The sequence below is a fragment of the Carcharodon carcharias genome, chromosome 4 (assembly GCF_017639515.1).
Source record: "Carcharodon carcharias isolate sCarCar2 chromosome 4, sCarCar2.pri, whole genome shotgun sequence".
NCBI lineage: Eukaryota > Metazoa > Chordata > Chondrichthyes > Lamniformes > Lamnidae > Carcharodon > Carcharodon carcharias.
In genome coordinates this window covers 122,773,150-122,798,098 of record NC_054470.1, presented here as the reverse complement: position 1 = coordinate 122,798,098, position 24,949 = coordinate 122,773,150, and the positions used below count along the sequence as shown (strand labels likewise).

The 24,949-nt window shown below is 42.2% G+C and overlaps 1 protein-coding gene across 1 annotated transcript in view; it reads right to left on the bottom strand.

The window, feature by feature from the left end:
- The window catches only part of LOC121276782 (ADAMTS-like protein 1), a 128,350-nt gene that overhangs the window by 47,859 nt on the left and 55,542 nt on the right, over positions 1-24,949 (bottom strand). Inside the window, exons 2-3 of the mRNA XM_041185327.1 lie at positions 10,444-11,584; positions 9,009-9,151 (exon numbers count right to left, since the gene is read on the bottom strand). Of these exons, the coding sequence (XP_041041261.1) occupies positions 9,009-9,151; positions 10,444-11,584 (1,284 nt within the window). The remainder of the gene's footprint in view (positions 1-9,008; positions 9,152-10,443; positions 11,585-24,949) is intronic.

Genomic DNA, 24,949 nt, shown 5'->3' with positions numbered 1-24,949 from the left:
TGGTTGGAGGAAATCAGGGTGCATCTTGTCATCAGTTTCAAAACATGAAACACAGTGAAAAGAAGTGTCAAACACAAGGCACAAGTCAGGAGTGTGATGGAATACTCCCCACTAGCCTGGGTGAGTGCAGCTCCCACAACTCTCAAGAAGTTGACACCATCCAGGACAAAGCAGCCCTGCTTGATTGGCACCCCATCTGCAAACATTCACTCCCTCCACCATTGACACACAATAGCAGCAGTGTGTATCATCTACAAGATGCACTGCAGGAACTCACCAAGGCTCCTTAGACAGCACCTTCCAAACCCATGATCGCCATCACTTAGAAGGACTAGGACTGCAGACACATGGGAACATCACCAACTACATGTTCTTCGTCAAGCCACACACCATCCTGATTTGGAAATATATCACCATTCCTTCACTGTCGCTTGGTCAAAATCCTGGAACTCCCTCCCTAACAGCATATGGGTGTACCTACACCAATGGACTGCAGTGATTCAAGAAGGCAGCTCACCACCACCTTCTCAAGGGGCAATTAGGGATGGGCAATAAATGCTGGTCTAGCCAACGATGCTCAATTCTTGAGAATAAATTCAAACAACATGGAAAATTCTCTTTAACATAAAAGAAACCGCAAATAACACAAAAGAAAGACTTGCATTTCTATAGCGCTTCTAATGGCGACTGGGTGTCTTGAAGTACTTTCCAGCCAATGAAGTACTTTTTGAGCCATCACTGCTGTAATGTGTGAAACATGGCAGCTAATATGTGCACAGCAAGCTCCCACAAACAGTGATGTGATAATGACCAGAAGATGGGCAGATTTTTGCCCTCATCGGGCAGGCTCAGCAGGGGTGGGCATGGGTGGTCAGGAAGCCGACCACTGCCTGCGATTGGGGCTGGACTGTGATTTTATGTTGGTGAGCCAATTAAGGCCTGCCCAACGTGAAATGTGTGCTGCACGCTCGGCATGGCCTGTGTGGAGCTGGGGGTTGGGGACGGGGGAGAAGGCTGAGTGTACAACTTTGTGCCTGCGTTGGAAAAGCTCCCTGAGGCTCAGAGCTACCTCAGAGAGATGAACAGTTTTGAAAATAGAAAATAAAGTGTTGAAAAACATGTCGCCTCATGTGATTCTGTCACATGAGCAGGGGCATGTTAGAAATGAGTATGAATTAAAGAAAAATTTTTTAAATGATGGATCGAAATCTCATCCCGCCTGTGAATGAGGTTTTGCAAAAAATGTAAAGGCCAACTGTAAGGTTGGATGGGCAGCAAAAAATTTAAATCAATTTGGATTGTTTATGGCCTTAATAGGCTTTTGAATTACTAGCGTGCGCCTGCTGATGGAAATATCGTGCGAGTGCGCAATGATGTCAGGACACTCACCCGACATCATCGCGCCTCATTTTACATTTGTTCTGGTCGGGCGTGGGTTCGCCCAACAAGCAGAAAATTCTGCCCACTGTGTTTTTTGTGATGTTGATTGTGAGGGATAAATATTGGCCAGGGATAACTCCCCTGCTCTTCTTCAAAATAATGCCATGGATCTTTTATATCCACCCAAGCAAGCAGATGGGACCTCAGTTTAACATCTCATCTGAAAGACAGAATGCTGGAAATTTGAATAAAAACAGAAAATGCTGAAAAATATTGGTTATAGAGAGGCAATAAGTAGGTCTACAAAGCAAAAGGATATGGCAGCATTGCAGTGCAGCCACTGAGGTAATGACGTGTGTGACGGGAAGGAACAGAATGTAGAAACATATAAAAACAGCAGCAAATAGGGTCAAAAGGGGAAAAAAGGCACAATTAATGGTTCTTTTCTTAAATGTATGTAATATTCAGAACAAAATAAATGAATTAACGGCACAAATAGAGATTAATGGGTATGATCTTTTAGCCATGACGGAGACATGGTTACAAGGAGATCAAGCTGGAAACTAAATATTCAGGGGCATGTGACTTTTTGAAAGGACAGGAAGGAAGAAAAGGGTGGTGGGGTAGCTTTGTTAGCATGAGATGGAATAAGTATGATAGCAAGAAATGATCTTGGATCAGAAAATGTGGAATCCATATGGGTGGAGGTAAGAAATAACAAGGGGAAGAAGACACTGGTGGGAGTAGTCTATAGGCCCCCTAACAGTGGCTATGCTGTAGGACAGAGAATAAATCAGGAAATAATGAGGGCATGTAAAAAAGTCAGTACATTAATCATGGGTGACTTCAATCTCCATGTAGATTGGGAAAATCAAATTGGCAGAGGTAGCCACGAGCAAGAATTCATGGAGTGTATTCAAAACAGTTTCCTAGAACAATATGTTGTGGATCCAACCAGAGATCAGGCTATTTTGGATCTGGTAATGTGTAATGAGATGTGTTTAATAAATGATCGCAAAGTAAAAGATCCCAGTGATCATAACATGGTGGAATTTAGCATTCAGTTTGAGGGTGAGATACTTAGTTTGGAAACATCTGTTAAATTTAAATAAGGGTAATTAGAAAGGAATGAGGGTAGAGTTGTATTGAGAAAGGAGTTTAGCAGAAAAAATGGTTGATGAACAAGGTTTAAGAAAATTATTCATGACTCACAACAAAATTATATCCCAGTGAGGAAGGAGGATTGTAGGAAGGGAATAAACCAACCATGGTTAACCAAGGAAGTGAAGGATAGTATCAAAGTGAAAGATTAAACATACAATGTGGCAAAGATTAGTGGTAAGCCAGAGGATTGGTAAAGTTTTAAAAACCAACAGAAGATGACCAAAAAGATAATAAAGAGGGAGAAAATAAACTTTGAGGGTAAACTAGCAAATAATATAAAAACAGACAGCAAGAGCTTCCTTAAAAATATAAAAAGGAAGAGCGAGGCCCAAAGTCAATATAAGCCTCTTAGAGAATGAGGCTGGGGAAATAATAATAGGGAACCAGGGGGAAATAAATATAATAACTATCACTAGAGAAAAAATACTCGGAAATTAATGGGACAAAAGACCGATAAGTCACCTGGACCTGATGGTTTGTATCATAGGATTTTAAAGGAAGTAGCTGCAGAGATGGTGGATGTACTGGTAGTAATCTTCCAAGAGTCCTTAGATTCTGGAAAAGTCCCAGAGGATTGGAAAAGTCCCAGAGGATTGGAAAACTGCTAATGAAACACCCTTATACAAAAAAGGGGAGGGAGACAAAAAACAAGTAACTATAGGCTAGTTAGCTTAACATCTGTCACTGGGGAAATGCTGGAGTCTATTATTAAGGATGTAATAGCAGACCATTTAGAAATGCATTATCTAATCAAACAAAGTCAGCATGGCTTCATGAAGGGGAAATCATGCCTGACAAATTTATTCGAATTCTTTGAGGAGATAATGAGCAGAATAGATAAACGGGAAACAATAGATGTAATATATTTGGATTTCCAAAAGGTGCTCGATAAGGTATCGCACATAAGGCTACTTAGTAAGATGATCCCATGGGGTTGGGGTTGGTACATTAGCATGGATAGAGGATTGGCTAAATAAAAGAAGGCAGAAGGCAGAAGTTTCTGCCTGTTGGGCGGGCTGGTTGGGACCGGGAGCGGGCGCGGGCGGGTGCGGAGCCGATCACTGTCCGCGATCGGCTGCGCGCCGCCAATTTATGTGGGCAGGCCAATTAAGGCCTGCCCAGCGTGACGTGTGCTTGGTAGTGCTCAGTGCTACTTGTGCGGATGGGGGAGGAGGGAGAGTCGGGGCCTGCCCTCATGTGAAAGAGCCCAGAAATCGCCCTGAGGCACGGAGCTGCCTCATGGAGATTAACTTCAGTTTTAAAGTTTGAAGAAATGAAAGATTAAAATTATTCAGACATGTCCTCTCATGTGACAGTCAAATCATCAAAATTTAAAAAAATTATTTAATAAAACCTTCATGAAACCTCATCCCCCCATGAATGAGGTTCCATGATAAACGCGAAAGCCGCCTGGGCTCTTTGCCTGCCCGACAACCTTGAGGTTGGACAGGCAGCCCTGTCAATTACCTCAGTCAGTTTTTGAATGGCCTTAACAGGCTTTTGACAGTTTGGCCAGCGCGCAGCCAACTCCAGTGTGTGCCCACCAAACGGGAGATTGGAAAGACGCATGCCCGACGTCACCGTGTGTCATTTTACGTGTCAGCATGTGGGGCCTGCTCCACAACATGCCAAAGAGAAAATTCTGCCCAGAGAATTGGGATACAGGGGGACATTTTCAGGATGGCAACCTGTAACTAGTGGAATGCCACAGGGATCAGTGCTGGGGACACAATTATTTACAATATATATTAATGACTTGGATGAGGGAAGTGAATGAGCTATCACCAAGTTTGTGGATGACACAAAAATAGGTGGGAAGGCAAGTGGTGTGGATGACATAAAGAGTCTACAGAGGGATATAGACAGGTTAAGTGAGTGGGCAAAATAGAGTATAATGTGGGGAAGTGTGGGGTTATGCACTTTGGCAGGAAGAATAGAGGAGCTGAATATTATTTAAATGGAGAAAGACTGCAGAAAGCTGCAGCACAGAGGGATTTGGAGGTCCTCATGCATGAATCACAAAAAGCTAGCATACAAGTTTAGCAGGTAATAAGGCAAATGGACTGTTGGCCTTTATTTCAAAGGGAATGGGGTATGAAAATAGGGAAGTCTTGCTAAAACTACACAAGGCACTAGTTAGACCACACCTAGAATATTATGAACAATTTGGGTCCCCTTATCTAAGAAAAGATATACTGGCATTGGGGGCAGTCCAGAGAAGGTTTACTAGGGAATGGAGGGATTTTCTTATGAGGAGAGGTTGAGTAGGTTGGGCCTGTGCTCAGTGGAGTTTAGAAGAATGAGAGGTGACTTAATTGAAACATATAAGATTCTTATGGGGCTTGACGGGGTAGGTGCTGAGAGGTTGTTTCCCCTTGTAGGAGAGTGTAGGACCAGAGGGCATAATCTCAGAGTAAGGGGGCACCCACTAATAACAGTAGTGAGGAGGAATTTCTTCTCTCTGAGGTAGTCAATTTGTGGAATTCTTTACTGCAGAGGGCTATAGAGGCTGGGTCGTTAAATATATTCAAAGCTGAGATAAACAGATTTTTAATCAGTAAGAGAATCAAGGGTTATGGGGAAAAGGCAGGAAAGCAAGTTGAGGGTTATCAGATCAGATATGGTCTCATTGAATGTGGTAGCAGACTCAATGGGCCGAATGGCCTACTTCTGCTCCTACGTCGTATGGTCTTATGGTCAGTCAGCATTGGTCATGAAGAAAGACAAGTCATGACATTTTGTGTATCTTCATATAAACACAATCCTCTGAATTAACTTTGCCTCATTTTAAAATCATGGTTCTTAGTTGTCTTCAATTCAATCTACTTGAAGAAATTCAATGTGACTTATTTCCATCACAATTTAATTGAGCATAATTGGATACAATATTCCTGCCATGTCTTACAGATACACTGCTCTCACCAGAGGAACAATAGGCTTACAGATTGCTGCCAAATCAGATCATTTAGGCTTTCTGAGGAGAAATATAATGACAATTATAAAAGGTCCCTTCTTAAATCCAAACAGAACTTTACATTTTTCCTTAAAAATAACAGGCCTGATGTAGGCAAAGGTATCAATCAGTCTCATTAGTTAATATTTTAATAACTGTTACTCTAATTCTAAATATAAAGATTTAACTCAAGGATCTGACAAGTGGAATGCGCACCACAAACAGAAGATCATTTTTTTTACAGCTTTCTACGATTCTATAATTCTCGGATACCACAGCAACTTTTAAGATGTACATAACCCTACACTGAAGTGAAACAAGAGGTGTTCTGTGAAAGATGGCCATTAGCAAGAGTACAGCCTATTCAAAGCCATATACAAAAACCTCTGGAAAACAAGGAAGGTACATAAAATAATTTTGAATATTTTTGTTTCCGTTTCTTACTCCTAGAGGCTCTGTTGATGGTGACTGACAGTGAAGAACAGATTCTTGACTGCTGGTAATCCAAGGAGCCATTCTTTTCATGCAAACTGAAACAGTGAATATTGGCAGTCTGTTCAATCACAGGGGAATACAGACACCGACCCTGGCCTGATCTGATTTCTACATATGTACACTTTCTGGCAACAGTTTGCTGGATAGACACCAGGAATTGAAAGGCTTACTTTTTCCATTCTGTAGTCCAGGGGCAGGGGGACCAATTACTGCAGCCCAACCACTGTTCTAACTGAAATCAACTAACTCAACAGAGATTTAGGATTGAACTCGAAACCTCCTTGTTTGGTTCAGTGCCAGATTTTGCTGCACTCTTATTGGGAGATCTTTCTCATAGTTAAACATGTAACAAAGCGTGTGGTTTTGGAAATAGTCCAACTGAAAGGAATAACTTTTTACCTCCTGATGTTGTTGTTCTTAATGTTGGGGAAAATTAAAATTGCATTCATTTTCATCTAGTGATCCTTTATAAAGCTCTGGTTAAACCACGGTTAAAATACTGCAGCCAGGTCTGATCACTAAACTTTAGGAAGGATGTGAGGCTGCACCCTTCAGTGGGTGCAGAGGAGGTTTACCAGAATGGTTCCAATGATAACAGATTTTAGCTACAAGCCTAGGCCGGAAAGGCTGGGACTGTTCTTCTTGGAGCAAAGGAGGTTAAGGGGAGATTTGATAGAGGTGTAAAAGATTATGACAAATTTAGATAAGGTAGACAAAGAAAACATGCTCCCATTAGTTAATGGTGCCAGGACCAGGAGGCACAGATTTAAGGTTTTGGGCATGAGACACAGGTGGGATATGAGGAAGAATTTTTTTATGCAGCAAGTGGCAATGACCTGGAATTAGCTGCCATAGAAAAGTTATGGGACAGAAAGAGGCCATTCTGCCCATCATGTCTGCTCTGGTCAATACAGAAAAAAGAAACTATCTGCTCATTTTAATCCTACTTTCCAGCCCCTGGTCCGTAGCCTTGCAGGTTACAGCACTTCAGATGCAGATCCAGGTACCTTTTAAATGAGTTGAGCATTTCAGCCTCAACCACCAACTTAGGCAGTGAATTCCAGACTCCTACCAACCTCTGGGTGAAAACATTTTGCCTCATGTGCCCTGTAATCCTTCTACCAATCACCTTAAATCTGTGCCCCCCTGGTAATAGACAGCTCAGCCCGGGGAAACAAGTCTTCCCTGTCTACCCTATCTATGCCCCTCATAATTTTGTGCACCTCAATTAGGTCACCCCTCAGCCTCCTCTGTTCTAAAAAAAACAACCCTAGCCTATCCCATCTCTCCTCATAGCTGCAATTTTCTAGCCCTGGCAACATTCTTGTAAATCTCCTCTTACTCTCTCCAGAGCAATTATGTCCTTCCTGTAATGTGGTGACCAGAACTGTACATAAAATTCCAGCTGTAGTCTAACCAGCGTTTTATACAGTTCCATCATTACATCCCTGCTTTTGTATTCAATACATCGTCCAATAAAGGAAAACATTCCATATGCTTTCTTGACCACCTTGTCCACTTGCCCTGCCACCTTCAAGGACCTGTGATCATGTGCTCTAAGGTCCCTCAATTCCTTAACCCCTCTCAATAACTTCCCATTTATTGAGTATTACTATGTTTTCTTTGCCCTCCCCAAATACATTACCTCGCACTCTTCTGGATTGAATTCCATTTGCCACTTCTCTGCCTGTTCAACCAAACTTTTGATATCATTTTGCAGTCAACAGCTATCCTCTTCACTCTCAACTACATGAACAATTTTTGTGTCATCTGCAAATTTCCCAATCATGCCTCCCACATTTCCATTTAAATCATTAATATAAATACAACAAACAGCAAGGGCCCCAACACTGACCCAGTGGAACACCACTGGAAACCATTTTACATTTGTAAAAACATCCATCGACCATTACCCTTTGTTTCATGTCACTGAGCCAATTTTGGATCCAACTTGCCACCTTCCCCTGTATCCCATGGGACTCAATTTCCTGACCAGTCTGCCATGTGGGACCTTGTCAAGTGCCTTACTAAAATCCATGTAGACAACATCCATTGCACTACCCTCATCAATCCTCCTTGCTACTTCCTCAAAAAATTCTATTAAGTTAGTAAGATATGATCTCCCCCTAACAAAACCCTGCTGACTATCTCTGATCAATCTGTGTCTTTCCCAGTGACAGTTTATCCCATCTCTCAGAATTGATTCCAATAATTTTCCTACCACCAAAGTCAGGCTGACCGGCCTATAATTTTTTGACCTATCCCTCGCACCCTTTTTAAATAATGGTACAACATTCGCAGACCTCCAATCCTCTGGTACCTCACCTGTATCTAGTGAGGATTGGGAGATGATCCTCGGAGCATCCGTTACTTCCTCCCTGGCCTCCTTTAACAGCCTGGGATACAATCCATCCAGCTCTGGTGATTTATCCACCTTCAAGGATGTCAGTCCCTCCAGTACATCCTCTCTCATTATGCTTATTGTATCTAATATTTCACACTCCTCCTCTTTAACTAGAATGTCTGTATCATCTCACTGCTTAGTGAAGACAGAGACAAAGTACTCATCGAGAACCCTGTCCACAAATTCAGCATCAACCTACAAGTTACCATGTACACGTCTGACAGGCCCAACCCTTTCCTTAGTTATTCTCTTGCTCGTAATGCTCTGGTAGAACATCTTAGGATTTTCTTTGATTTTAGCCGCCAATATTTTTTCGTACCCTCTCTTTGCTTTTCTAATTTCCATTTTTAACCTCATCCCTGTACTTTCTATACTCCTCTAGGCTTTCTACAGTATTAAGTCTTTTGTGACTATCATAAGTTTTCTTTTCCTGCTTAATCTTGGCCTGTATGCTTTTGGATAACCAGGGGGCCCTAGATTTGGCAGTACCACCCTTTTTCTTTTTGGGGACATGTTTACACTGTGCCCTTAGAATCTCGCCTTTGAATGCCTCCCCACTGGTGACAGTTTTTCCTCCTATTAGTTGTATCCAGTCCACTCTGGCCTGCTTACCTCCCAGCTTTGTAAAATTTGTCTTCCCCCGATTTAGAACTTTTATGCCTGTTCTATCTTTATCTTTTTCCATAATAATGCTCAATCGAACTGTATTATAGTCACTATCTCCAAAATGATCCACAACTGCTACTTCATCCAACCTACCCAAGGGTGGTGGAAATGGAGATGATCAAAGATTTCAAAATGAAATTGGTCAGTTTTGTTTTCTTTCTTTTGGATTGTTTTAAATCCCTTGCGCATTGGTGATGACATATTTTGGAGTACCTTCTTCCCTTGACCAACAAATTATCTTACCATACACTTGGACTACCTGGGAAAATGTTATATACATCTGACCTAATTGTTCCAACCAGGTGTCCAGGATGCACACCAATGTTCCAACTCTTTCCTGGCTTAAAACATGTTTCTGCCAAAGCACTAACTATCGTAACTGTGGGTTTCAACCCCCAATGGGCAGTGAGGCATGGTGCAGATTGTGGAATGTTTAAAATATTATTAACAATAGAATGTTAAATACAGGTAGGAGATAATGTTAAAGGTTCAAATAAAGGAAAAGTGAAGAGAGAGAATAAAGAAGAAAAGCTGATTACAGATAGAATAGAAGGAAAGTTTTAGAATTACAGTCAAGTCTACATAAATTTTTATTGTTTATTTGAGTAAATAAAATTAATAAAATTACAAAAGTCTGAGCTATTAATTTCAGTCATTCTTGCATGTGTTTCTGTCCAGTCACCTAGTAACCAGCTCAGTGACATTTCAGCACATCGGGAGCTGGGACTTGAACACCTATAGAATCAGTGTGACAAATGCAATTGGTTTGATGTGAAATCTGCCTCATCAGGTGTTAGTGAGCATCTGGTATCTCTAGCTAAAAGGCAAACATTAATTGGTGAACTGTTTTAAAACTTACTGTTAAATACTGCATAGTGTTGCTAGCTGTGAACTATCTATTTTTAAATTTTCTTTTAAATAAAGAATTTGAAGCCCAAAGTTTACACTTCAACGTGTACATTGTAATGAAGCAATTGACATCACTTCTGGTTATGTGAATCTTTGCAGCACAAACTATTGTTGGCTATGTGCCAAACCCAAATCAACAACTATAAAAAAAAGTGATGTGAATTAATTAACTTGGCAAAATCATCATTTGTTTAACAGTTTTGAACTTGTAAGATTTTTCAAAAACATTATTACTATTACAACAAGATTACACTAAATCTGACACTCGACTGTAATTACTGCAATGGCAGGTGATGACTCTGAACCATCTGGAATATTACCAGCTTGTGATGTACTCAATTCATTGGAGTTGTTATTGTCTGAGGGTTCAGATACATGTATGAAGAGGATAAACAGTGATGAATGCATCAACACATTTACTAATAACCAACAGCCCAACCACTATAAACATACTGAATAAAACTGATCTTACCTGTGGCTGTATTTCAACATTTGGCCATTCTTTGTCCAGCTAATGACAGGTTTTGGGTTTCCTTCTGCTTCACACCTCAACATCAATTTATGGGTCCAGTCAGTCAGCAATATTGTGTGCCCCACATCAGCAATGACCTCTGCTGACAGAGACAGCCCTTTGTCATTGGTCTTTTGCAGTATTACTGGTGCCTTGATTAACTCTTTAGATGTATGAATAGATTCCTTAGAACTGGACCAATCCACTGAGGATAATTTTGATACTCCATGATCATTGGTAGCAAATTTATGGAAAGAAGGTTTCACCGAACTGGTGTCAGAGTTTCTCTCCCCATGTTTCTGTTTGGATTTATTGGTATCTGGTTGGCCCTTGGAAATCTCAGCAACTAACTGGCCAATAATTTGGGTAGCATAGACATCCTTCAGATCATCAGTCTGCTGTGATATGGCCCTCCTAATTTCTTCCAATCTTACCTGATCTATTACGTATGTTAATGGAATGATAGACTCCATGCTAGCATCCTCTACAGATGTGAAGTCCTTCTCTGTGGATCCCTGGGACTCCCTTGAATCTAGGCTGTCTTGAGACCAACCTTTTATCTCCAGGAGTTTAAGAATAATTCCATCATATTGACTCTGGCAGTTTAAGAAGAATTGATTTTTGTCCGACATGCTACCATTCATCTTCAAACCAGGCAGATATTTGTCCTTGGGACTTAGTGCTTTATTTGAAATTCCATTCCCAATGCCTGCTTCCTGGTTACTGGACGGTGACTCAATCAGTTTCTTGTTGTTTCCAATTATTTTAATCACAAAATTATCACGCACAAGCCCAGCTACACATGTATAGGTGCCAATATTTACAGGCTTCAGATGATTTATTTTGATATAACCTAAATGAGTGACAGTGACATGGGGAGAGCTTGACAAATGTTTTCCATCTTTCTCCCATGTTATCATGGATTTCCGGAATCTTCTAACAGGACACTTGATGACCACCGATGTTTTGGGAAGCAGGTATGCTTGCCCACCAGTGGCAAACTGCAGTTTCCTTTCTTTCTTTAACTGAACATATACTTTTTGAAGGCCCAGTATATGAGGTCCTTGGTGATGGGGTGGTTTCAATTCCTTTCTGTTCATTCCTACAGCCAAAAAACAGACATTCAAAGCAAATTACACTTGAGCAGAAAAACATTGGATTTTCTTGTCTAAAGCTTTACTGGTTTGAATGAACCAGCCACAAGGTGAGTGCACATGACCCTGCAATAGGAAACTTGCCTAAATGAATCAGGCACGGAGGAAATCTTAACTTTTGCTGATCAGTAGGAATGGAGTGCTTCATTTTCTGAAACAGATGTTAAGCCCCAAGGGCCTAATACTTGGACCTTTCTGAAAAGTGAGACAGGCTTTCCTGCTCAGGATACTGCAGTAGCCCTCAACACTAACCACAGGTAAGAACATAAGACTTTTGTTTTATGAGAAACTCCTTCCTATGGATTGAGATGTAACCTGTGTTTGGCTGATTCCATTGTAGTTGTGATCAGTATTCCCCTCCATTGCCCACTCCACCCTCCTACATCACCCACCCCGCCCTCCCAACCCCTGCCACCTCCCATACTGGATCCTTCCAAAGGCTTCTACTGCTGAGGTGCTCTCGGGTTAGAGGTGTGGGCTGTTGGGGGTGTGACCTGTAGCTTGTTCTGGCTATTGATCTGACATCAATTTGCAGCTATTTTCATGACTAGCTTTGGACATATGCTGCTCTGCAGCCTTAAGCCTGGAGTCCAGAATTGGCACTAATTTTTAACTCACCCTGTCAGAGGAATGCCCTGGCCAGGTGTGAATGCAAAAACACTTGTACGCACAGGAACAATAGAAAACATGCATCGATTGTCAGACCCTCAGCTGTTTGACAAGGCAATGTACAGGAATATTAATTACGTTTAAAGAAATTAGTATATTTGATATCTCCAGCAGACCATCGGAAAATAATGTTGATGTGTCACTGGATAATTGCTGATCACGACCTCCCTGAAAGGTTGGAAACAGAGTAAGTTTAAGAGTAAATGAGGGTGGTAAAATAATGCTTGATCATAAATATTAAAATAGTTGTGAAATCAGAACAATTGAAAAATAAATACTGAGGTTTGTATAGGTTTGCTTGAAATAAATAATTGAATGCTTTTGGAATTTTTATCTCATTATATAAAACTACTGCAGAGAGTCATCATCGATGGAATTGTCCTGAAACATTCTTGTACTTTAAAACTAAAATTGCTACTTTCTGCAATTTCAGTTTATAGACTTAAATGCAATGCTTTAATTATTCTGAAACGGTAAAACAGGAAATTATTAAACTTACTGGTACAGGACAGGAAGGAGCAAGACCTCAGCAATAGTGGGCGAGGCAGGTGGGAGCAATCAGAGTTGTTTAGAGTGACGGGAACGCCATCTCTGCTCATTTTCCTGCAAATCACATCACGTCCCTGTGTAGCTTCCCCACAGGTTGCGGAACACTAGTCACATGGGATAAAGGGCAGTTCTCAGTTACATCATCAATAACAACAAAGCCCTGTAACCTACAGAATCTGTTTGCAGGCTGCAGTTATTGCATCAAGGCTGGTACATCTCAATGAACAATGATCAGATAAATTAACATTAAATCAGAGATTCAAATAGGGTTCTGAAAACCCTTTATCCCAAGAGTTATGCTGGGATGGAATCTGCAGGTGTGCACCTTACTGGAATGGGGAGTGCCAGTCACAGGGCACCTCCAATTTCTTTGTGCCCCATACATCTGTGTGTCTGCCAAGGCAAGGGGCTTGTCCAGACCCTTCAATACCCCAGCAAGTCCCCTTCAGACTACTGAGCATGGGGAACCATGGAATTAAATCCTGCCTAATCTTCCAGGCTGTTTCTATTGTAAATCAGATGTCCAATCAAACCCTAGCCTGTACAGACCTATTTCTGAGAAATAATTATAAATGTTAACAAACTGTGAACTATAACTGTTACTGAAAGAGAAGTGTATGTGTCAAAGTAACGAATGAAGTCATTTTTTCAAATCTTCCGAGGAACCTGACTGATGAGTTGACCATTACTTTCCAGTAGTACCTGGACATCTTATAATGATAACAATACAAACTTAAAATAACTTAATGTTCTGGTGTAAAAAATAGCACCAACATCAACTCAGATATAAACAAAGTCAATTGTTCCAAGTCTTCATAGAATTGTAGTTATGTTACTTTATGTACACATATATAAATACAGTTTATAACAATGTGAAATAGGGTAAATAATACAATCATGTTACAAAATATCTGAAGCCCAATGAGAATAATACTGAACAATTGACCAAGTTAACAGAACAAATAACATGAGGAGAGTGCAAGAGGACAACCCTAGGGCAGGCAGTCAGCAGCACCTAGAGGACAGTGCGAGAGGAGGACCTAAAGAGCGGCAGTTTTCATGTGAGGGATTGGAGCGGGAGCAGAGCGGCCGTATAAAGAGCAGGAGCGGAGTTTACCTGTGAGGGAGCGGAGAGGCTGTATAAAGAGCAGAGCGGAGTTTACCTGTGAGGGAGCAGAAAGGTTGTATAAAGAGCGGAGCGGAGTTTACCTGTGAGGGAGCTGGTTCTCACCCAGACACTCAGTGGTGCTGGAATTTGAAAGGAGTGCTCTCAGGACAAGCAAGAGAGATGATTGGTAGGTAGGGGGTAAGTTGTTTTTTTCCACTTTAAAGCAACATTACAGAAAGTCAGAGTCTCAGCATTTGTTTTTTTTTAAGAAAAGCTAAATTGCTACTTGGCTTAAACTTAAGGAAATAATCTTTTAATTAAAACAAACAAAAAGAATGGCAATGGAGCTCAGTCCCATGTATTGTACGAGTTGCAGCATGTGGGAATTCTTGGACAGTCCTTGTGGTTTGGATGACCACATGTGCAGGAAGTGCCACTGGCTTGAACAACGGGTTTCAGAGCTTGAGCGTCTGCTGGAGACACAGCGGAGCATCCGCGGGGCTGGGTGTTATGTGTATAGCACGTTTTTAGATGTGGTCACTCTGCAGCTAAAGGAAGTGCAGTCAGAGGGGGAATGGGTGACCACCAGTTAGAAGAAGGGAAGCAGGTAGGAAGTCAGGAAAGCCGCAGAGTGCATCTCACTCAAGAACTGTTTTTCTATGTTGGAAAATGGTGAGGGTGAAGGTTCCTCTGGAGAGTGCAGCCAAAGCCAAGTTCACAGCACTGTGGGTGGCTCAGCTGCACAAGTGGGGAGGAGTAAGAGTGCAAGAGCAATTGTGGTAGGAGACACAATAGTGAGGGGTACAGACAAGAGCTTCTGCAGCCATAGACATGACTCTAGGATGGTGTGTTGCCTCCCTGGTGCCAGGGTCAAGAATGTCACAGACTGCAGGGCATTCTAAAGGGGGAGGGCAACAGTCAGAAGTCGTGGTTCACATTGGTAGCAACACCTTGGGTAGAAAGAGGGATGAGGTCCTGCAACAAGAATTTAGGGAGCTAGGTAGCAGATTAAAAAGCAGGACCTCAAAGGTTGCAATCACTGGATTACTCCCTGTGCCATGTGCCAGTGAGTATAGGAACAGGAGGATAAAGAGGATGAATGTGTGGCTGAAGAGATGGTGCAGGAGGGAGGGCTATAGTTTCCTGGATCACTGGGTCAGTTTCTGGTGAAGGTGGGGCCTGTACAAGTCAGAGAGGTTGCACCTGAACCTTAACAGGACCAACATCCTTGTGGGGAGGTTTTCTAGTGTCTGTTGGGGGGAGGTTTAAACTAATTTGGCAGGGGAATGGGATACAGAGTGGAGGTACAGGAAGGGGTGACGCACGGCCAAATATAGAAGAGAAACTAGGTCAGTCTGGAAGGCAGAGCAAATATAGACCTGTTAAGGTACAAGGGGATAATGCAAGGCTGGATTACATCTATTTTAATGCAGGGAGTCTTACAAGTAAGGCAGATGAGTTGAGGGCGTTGATTAATACTTGGGAATATGATATTGTTGCTATCACAGAGACATGGTCGAGGGAAGGGCAGGACTGACAGCTCAATATTCCAGGGTATAGAATCTTCAGGCACAACAAGGGGTTGGGGGGGGGATGGGGGGAGGGTATTAAAAAAGGAGGTGGCATAGCACTATTGATCAAGGAGTCAATCACTGCAGTAACAAGGGATGGTATCTTAGAAGATTCCTCAAATGAGACCATGTGGGTAGAACTTAAAAACAAAAAGGGGGCAGTCACTTTGCTGGGAGTGTACTATAGGCTTCCAAACAGTCAGGGCGAGATAGAGGAGCAGATATGTAGGCAAATCTCAGAGAACTGTAAAAATAATACGGTAATAATAGTAAGGGATTTCAACTTCCCCAATATTAAATGGGATAGTCTTAATGTGAAAAGCTTAGAGGGGTTGGAATATTTAAAGTGCACCCAGGAGGGCTTTTTGAACCAGCACATAGAAAGTACTACAAGATAAAGGGTGGTACTGGATCTAATCTTATGGAATAAAGCTGGGCAAGTGAGGGAGAGTACAGAACCAACATATTCCAATAAAGACAAAGGGTGGGACCAATAAATCCAGGGAACCCTGGATGTCGAGGGACATACAGGATTGGATAAAGAGAAAAAGGGAGGCTTATGGCAGATACCGAGGGCTCAAAACAGCGGAAGCCTTAGACGAGTGTAGAATGTATAGGGGGAACTTAAAAAGAAAATTAGGAAGGCAAAAAGGGGGCATAAAAAACATTGGCTGATAAAATAAAGGAAAATCTAAAGTTATTTTAGAAGCACATTAAGAGTAAGAGGATAACTAGGGAAAGAGTTGGGCCCATTAAGGACCATAGTGGTAATTTGTGTGTGTGGAAGACTTTGGGCAGGATTTTCCCATTGGCGAGCGGGGGCGGGGCCTGCTTGCCAACGCATAAAATGACGTGCGGTGACATCGGGTAGAACTCCCAATGTCACTGCGCCCCATTTAAATTTTCAGGAAGGCGGGGGTGCAGTAAAATCAGCTGCGCATTTGCCGAACTGTCAATGGCCAATTGAGGCCTTTGATCAAGTAATTAAACTAACTAATGGACCTGCTCGTCCAACCTTAAGGTTGGTGGGCAGGCCAGGAGCCCCGGCGCTAACTAGAAAATGCATCAAACCCCATCCACGGGTGGGGTGAGTTTTCATGTAGGTTTCAAAACATTTTAATAAAGTTTTTGCAAAAATTATTGACATGTCCCAACTCATGTGACAGTGTCACAGGTGGGGACAAGTCAGGGAAATTTTATTTTTCTATTTTTAGTTTTTTTACATTTAGAGCCGATCTCCCTGAGGCTGCACTTAGCCTCAGGGAGATGAGTACGCTCTTTCGTGCGCATGTGCAAAAGAGCGCACTCTCGATTTTGGGATTTCTGATTGAAAGCGCGCCTGTGCGCACCTGCCATTCAACTTCACCCCCAATGGGGGGAAAATCCTGCCCTTAGGGTTCTAAATGAATACTTGTGTCGGTGTTCACAAGCGAGAGGGACGACGTGGGTATGAGAATCAGGCACAAGGACTGTGATATGATTAAAGAAATTAGTATAGAAAGGGAGGAAGTTCTAAGTGGTCTGGCAGGCTTAAAAGTAGATAAATCTCCAGGCCTGGATGAAATGTATCCCAGGCTGTGAGTGAGGCAAAAGAGGAGATAGCAGGGGCACTGGCAAAAATTTTCAATACCTCTCTAGTCACAGGAGAGATGCCAGAGGACTGGAGGACAGCCAATGTGGTATCGTTATTCAATAAGGGAGGAAGGGATAAACCAGGGAACTACAGGCCAGTCAGTCTAACATCAGTGGTGAGGAAATTATTGGAAGCAATTCTGAGGGACAGAATTAATCTACACTTGGAGAGGCAGAAATTAATCAAGGACAGTCGGCATGGTTTTTTTTAAGGGGAGGCCATGTCTGACCAATTTGATTGAATTTTTCGAAGAGATGACCAGGTGTGTAGATGAGGACAATGCATTTGACGTAGTCTACTTGGACTTCAGCAAGGCTTTTGATAAGGTCCTACATGGGAGATTGATAATAAAGGTAAGAACCCATGGGATCCAAGGCAAGTTGGCAAATTGGATTCAGAATTGGCTGAGTGGCAGGAAGCAGAGGGTGATGGTCAAGGGATTTTTTTTTTGACTGGATACCTGTGTCCACTGGGGTTCCACAGGGATTGGTGTTGGGTCCCTTGCTGTTTGTGGTAGATATAAACGAGTTAGAGTTGAATGTAGGAGGGTTGATCAGTAAGTTTGTGGATGACACGAAAATTGGTGGGGTGGTAAATAGTGAGGAGGATATAGACGGGCTGGTCAGATGGGCTGATCAGTGGCAAATGGAATTTAATCTGGAGAAGTGTGAGGTGATGCACTTGGGCAGGACAAACAAGGCATGGGAATACACAATGAATGGTCGGACCCTGGGAAGTACCGAGGATCAGAGGGACCTTGGTGTGCATGTCCACTGGTCCCTTAAGGTAGCAGGACAGGTAGATAAAGTGGTTAAGGCGGCATATGGGATACTTGCCTTTATTAGCCGAGGCATAGAATATAAGAGCAGGGGGGTTATGCTGGAACTGTATAAAATGCTGGTTAGGCCACAGCTAGAGTATTGCATGCAGTTCTGGAATCCGCAATATAGGAAGGATGTGATTACACTAGACAGAGTGCAGAGGAGATTTAGCAGGATGTTGCCTGGGCTGGAGAGTTTTAGTTATGAGGAGAGATTGGATAGACTGGGGTTATTTTCCCTGGAGCAGAGGAGATTGACAAGGGACATGATTGAGGTGTATAAAATTATGAGGGGCATAGATAGGGCAGACAGGAAAGGACTTTTTCATTCGGTGGAGGGATCAATAGACAGGGGACATAGATTTAAGGTAAGAGGCAGGAGGTTTATTGGGGATGTGAGGAAGAATTTTTTTACCCAGAGGGTGGTGGAAATCTGGAACTCACTGCCTGAAAGGGTGGTAGAGGCAGAAACCCTCATAACATTTAAGAAGTATTTGGATTTGCACATGCGATGCCATGGCATACAAGGCTATGGGCCTAGTGCTGGAAAATGGGATTAGAATTGTTAGGTAATTGTTTGACCGATGCAGACTCGATGGCCCGAATGGCCTTTTTCTGTGTTGTAGACCTCTATAACTCTATGACTAACTGGTAGAAGTGTCAGTAGGTGAGCATTTTGGGGATTGTGACCATAACACTTAAGATTTAAGGTAGTTTTGGAAAAGGACAAAGATGGACTGGAAATAAAGGTCCTGAATTGGGGGAAGGCCAATTTCAATATAAAAGGATAGGATTTGGCCACAGTGGACTGGGAGCTGCTACTTGTAGGACCATCAGACCAGCGGGAGTCATTCAACAAGGAAATAGTAGGAGTTCAGAGCCAACATGTTCCTGTAAAGGTGTAAATCTAGGGAACTCTGGATGTGAAGGGATATAGAGGATTGGATAAGGGAAAAAATGGAGGCTTACGGCAGATACAGAGGGCTGAAAACAGCAGAAGCCCTAGAGGAGTATAGAAAGTGTAAGGGGGTACTTAAAAAGGTAATTAGGACAGCAAAGAGGAGTTATGAAAAGACACTAGTGGGAATTTTATAAATATATTAAGAGCAAGTGGATAACCAGGGAAAGAGTAGGGCCCATTAAGGACCAAAGTGACAATCTGTGTGTGGAACCAGAGGACGTAGGTGAGGTTTTAGATGATTACTTTTCAGCTGTGTTCACTGTGGAGAAGGAAGATGTAGGTGTAGAAATCAGGGAGGGGGACTGTGATATATTTGAACAAATTAGCATTGAAAGGGAGGAGGTATTAATGGTTTTAGTGGGCATAAAAGTGGTTAAATCCCCAGGCCCAGGCTGCTGTGTGAGGCGATGGATGGAGATAGCAGGGGTTCTGATACTAATTTTCAAATCCTCTCTGGGCACTGGAGGAGAGAGGACTGGAGGACAGCAAATGCGGTACCGTTATTCAAGAAAGGTTGTAGGGATAAACCAAGTAATTATAGGCCAGTGAGTCTAACATCAGTGATGGGGAAACTATTGCGAAAAATTCTGAGGGATGGGCTTAATCTCCACGTGGAGAGGCAGGGACTAATCAGGGATAGTCAGCATGGCTTTGTCAGGGGGGAGATCATGTCCAACAAATGTTTTGGAGTTTTTCAAGGTGATAGTTGTTTTGATGAGGGTAGTGCAGTTGATGTAGTCTACATGGACTCCAGTGAGGTTTTTGAGAAGGTCCCGCATGGGAGAATGGTCAAGAAGGTAAAACTCCATGGGATCCAGGTCTATTTGGCAAATTGGATCCAAAATTGGCTTAGTGGCAGGAGGCAGAGGGTGATGGTCAAAGGTTGTTATAGGGATTGCAAGCCTAGAGTGGTGTACCACAGGAGTCGGTGCTGGGACCCTTGCTGTTTGTAATGTACATGAATGATTTAGACATGAATATAGGAGGTATGATCAGTAAGTTAGCAGATGACACGAAAATTGGTGGTGTCGTAAATAGTGAGGAGGAAAGCCTTGGATTACAGGATGACATAGATGGGCTGGTAAATTGGGCAGAGCAGTGGCAAATGGAATTTAATCCTGAGAAGTGTGAGATGATGCATTTTGGAAGGACTAACACAGCAAGGGAATACACAATGAATGGTAGGCGTCTAGGAAGTACAGAGGATCAGAGGGACCTTAGTGTACATGTCCATAGATCCCTGAAGGCAGCAGCACAGGTAGATAAGGTGGTTAGGAAGGCTTATGGGACACTTGCCTTTATTAGCTGAGACATAGAATATTAGAGCAGGGAGGTTATGTTGGAGCTGTATAAAATGCAAGTTAGGCCACAGCTAGAGTATTGCGTGCAGTTCTGGTCGCTACATTATAGGAAGGATGTGATTGCAGTGGAGAGAGTGCAGAGGAGATTCACCAGGATGTTGCCTGGGCTGGAGAGTTTTAGTTATGAATGGAGACTGGATAGACTTGGGTTGTTTTCCTTAGAGCAGAGAAGGGTGAGAGGAGACCTAATGACGGTATACAAAATTATGAGGGGCATAGATAGGGTAGCTAGGAAGAAACCTTTCCCCTTGGTGGAGGTGTCAATGACCAGGGGACATAGATTTAAGGTAAAGGCGCAGGAGGTTTAGAGGGAATGTGAGGAAGAATTTTTTCACCCAGAGGGTGGTTGGAATCTGGAACTCGCTGCCTAAGGGGGTGGTAGAGGCAGAAACCCTCATAACATTTAGGAACTATTTAGATGAGCACTTGAAATGCCATAGCATACATGGCTATGGGTCAAGTGCTGCAAAACAGGATTAGAATAGACAGGTGCTTGTTGGCTGACATGGACATGATGGGCAGAAGGGCCTGTTTCTGTGCTGCATAACTCTATGACTGTGATAATGGTTCATCTACATCCCTTCAGAATACTGCCTTCTCTCTTCAGCATCAGTCAGGGCTCAGTTTATAGCCCGTTTGCTTCTGAATCAGAGGTCATGAGTTTCCATCCCATTCCAAAACACTTCAGCACAAAATCTAGGCCTACGCTCCAGTGCCTTACTGTGGGAGGTGCTGTCTTTCAATTCAGATGTTAAACCAAGAGCCCACTGTCTTCTTAGGTTGGTGCAAAAGATCTCCTGACACTATCTGAAGAAGAGCAGGGCATCCCCACACTGATTATCTGCCATTATCTTGTTGCCTCCTCTCCCTCCAATCTGGGCACCAGCACTCACCTTTCGATGCCTTGGTCTCCATTGAGAGCTGCAGTGACAGCAGCTCCTTCCAACTTCAGGGTTCTCTGTTCCTTTAAAAGTCTCCACTCCCTCTTTGGATAATGTAATAATGTTTGTACTGAAAATTGAGCTGCTGGCATGTCACATAAGTCTAAGTATAGCCACTGTCCTAACATGTGCTTCTCAGATATTTGTATTTCACCTGTAAGCCCACTCTGTGTTAGATTACATATTACTGACTATATTCAATGGCATCTGTATCTAATCTCCATCCTGGTATTGACTTTCCTGCATGGCATACATGCTTATGTTTATTACCTGGAATGAATCATGATTCTAAATCAGAAGCTCAACATTGGTCTAATATGTCTGCAGTAGCAAGCTGGTCCTACCTGTGACCATTCAGAAGCCAGCCATTCAGTCGGGCAGTCTATATCTCCACAGACCCGATGAACATCCAGTTTAGGAGTGAGGCACAGTTCCTCTGCTACAGCCACAAAACTCCCATCAGCCATTCTCTGTTTGCAAACGGCTCGTCGAATCTGCACACCACCTCCACAGCTCTGTGAACACTTACAGATTAAAAAATGGTTATTTCACAAACATTGCAGCAAAAGCAACATTTTTCTGGAGATTTTGCAAGGATGCATTTCAAACCCATCATTGCCTTACGCTGGGAAGCTAAGTACAGTTGGACCTGGGCTGGGTGCAGATTGGTGCGGTGCTCAGTAAGGCAAATTTCTTTGCTAAATTACAGACAAATTAAAAACTCAGATTGAGATGAATGTATTGAAATCAACAATATCTCTCTTGTTAGTATGCAAATTGAATGCCATCAAATAATGGGCAGCAGCCTTTAAAATCTCAAACAAAATTATAGATGTTTGTATCCATTCCTCAGACGTGCAGCCCGCCAACTGGTCAATGTGCCAAAGTATTATATAAAAATAAAACTACAATATATGCCTTCAAAATGGTGATCTAAATTCCATCTGTCTCCCCTGGTTCAATTATGTCCATGTTCTAATAGCACTTTGCCAGGTGTTTCAACAGCCCAGTGCAAAGCCATAGGTGATGAACTAAAATATATCTGAAATATTTTACATCTATGTGTACCTCCCCCCAACTATTTCCACTCTGAGGTTCTTAAGCCCATTTTCAGAAATGAAACCCCCTTGTAAACCCGTCACACTGTAGTAACACACTCCAACCAGTGATGGCACTGCAGTGCTACAGTTTTGCATCCCAATTTCAAAGCCTGAACTGCAGAGAAATCTCAATGTTCCAACAAACTGAATTTTTCTACTTCCTAAATTACTGCATTTGTCTATTTCACTATAAACCACTACATAAAATCAAAGTATTGCAAAGTAAAAGGGCAGAATTATGTGGCTTTAAAATGGCAGCCGAATTCCAGTTGCAATAGTCTTGGGATAAGACCATAAGACATAAGAGCAGAAGTAGGCCATTCAGCCCAACGAGTCTGCTCCGCCGTTCAATGAGATCATGGCTGATCTGATAATCTTCACTTTCCTGCTTTTTCCCCATAACCCTTGATTACCTTATTGATTAAAAATCTGCCAATCTCAGCCTTGAATACACTTAATGACCCAACCCCTACAGCCCTCTGCGGTAAAGAATTCCACAGATTCACTACTGTCTGAGAGAAGAAATTCCTCCTCATTTCTGTTTTAAATGGGTGACCCCTTACTCTGAGATTATGCCCTCTGGTCCCGGACTGTCCCGCAAGGGGAAACACCTCTCAGCATCTACCTTGTCAAGCCCCCTAAGAATCTTATGTTTCAATAAGGTCACCTCTCATTCTTCTCATAAGAAAATCCCTCCATCCCCAGGATCAACCTAGTGAATCTTCTCTGGACTGCCTCCAATGCCGATGTATCTTTCCTTAGATAAGAGGACCAAAACTGTTAACAGTGTTCTAGGCAAAAACAAAAATACCTAGAAAAACTCAGCAGGTCTGGCAGCATCTGCGGAGAGGAGCACAATTAACGTTTCGAGTCCGAATGACCCTTCAACAGAACTATGTAAATTATTTACCAAATTTGTGTGTTAGCTTTTTGTGATTCATGCATGAGAACCCCAAATCCCTCTGTGCTGCAGCTTTCTGCAGTCTTTCTCCATTTAAATAACACTCAGCTCCTCTATTCTTGCTGCCAAAGTGCATAACCTCACATTTCCCCACATTATATTCTATCTGCCAAGTTTTTGCCCACTCACTTAAACTGTCTATTTCCCTCTGTAGACCCTTTGTGTCATCCTCACCACATGCCTTCCCACCTATTTTTGTGTCATCTACAAACTTGGCTATAGTACATTCACTTCCCTCATCCAAGTCATTAATATATATTGTAAATAATTGTGGCTCCCAGCACTGATCCCAGTGACACTCCACTAGTTACAGGTTGCCATCCTGAAAATGCCCCCCTTATCCCAACTCTCTGTCTTCTATTAGTTAACCAATCCACTATTTATGCTAATATACTACCCCCAACACCTCGGGCTCTTATCTTATTAAGTAGCCTTATGTGCATTACCTTATCGAACACCTTTTGGAAATCCAAATATATTACATCTACTGGTTCCCCTATATCTATCCTGCTTGTAACCTCCTCAAAGAATTCTAATGAATTTGTCAAGCATGATTTCCCCTTCATGAAGCCATGCTGACTCTGCTTGATTAGATTATGCATTTCTAAATGTGTGGATGCGTGGATTTGGGTGAGTTGGCAGATGTTGGGGGTTGACAGTGTGTCTCTCGATTACACCACATCAAGATTAGACGTTTACAGTAAGTAGTTTTGCTTTCCAAATGTAGCAGAATCTCCCAGTAGTTTTCAAACCATGCACTAACATTTTCATTTGGAAAAAAATGTCAGAAGGCAGATTAATCTACACAGACAATTAACTGTCCGAAGAATTGGAATTCAACCCTGTTTCATGATGCCAATATCCAGAATGAGTAATCCAAATCAGGCAGGCAACTAATCTCCAGATATTAGGATATACTGCTTTGTTTTTATCTTCCCAAATCCATGTCGGTAACTTCACTGCATTTCGTTACTGCACGATGCCAACAACAAAATTCCTCGTCATCTTTCATTTCACAGTTAGTTTACAGCCATTACCTCTTATTGTGGGTTTCAGTTTCAGTCAATCCAGATAGAGTCAGTTATCTACCAGAGTCAGTCATTACATGTCTTTTAACAATATCAAAATATGTTGCTCTCTCACGGTTAATAAAAGCATTCACTCCAGCTTTCTATTGTATGGAAGAGTGGCTCCATTTTAATCAGCCATGGAAAGATCTGATGGGGGCAGTGATCGAAAATGTCTGTAAGGAGCTGTAGCATTCCACAGTGACAGCCTATGATAAATTCTGTAAAACTCTTGTTTTACAAATAATATCAAAACCCTCAGTAAGCAACATATATTAGACTCCCTTCAGAGAGCAACTTCTACACTAAGCAGCAGTTATCTTTTGTTTCACTTTTAGGCCTTCCTCACACATTACCATGTGTTTAACGATATTTAATATCCTACTTATTCACCTGGAGATCCCCATCACTTATGGCAGATTTGGCTGTTTAATGAGGTCAAAGTTGAGTCTGTCACAGGCTACTGAAAATTAAAATTATCTTTTCCGGAAGTAATGTTAATTTTTCTCTACATAAGATTTGGCTTGTGTCCACCATGTGTCTTCATATATCAGAAAGCAATGGAGTACAAT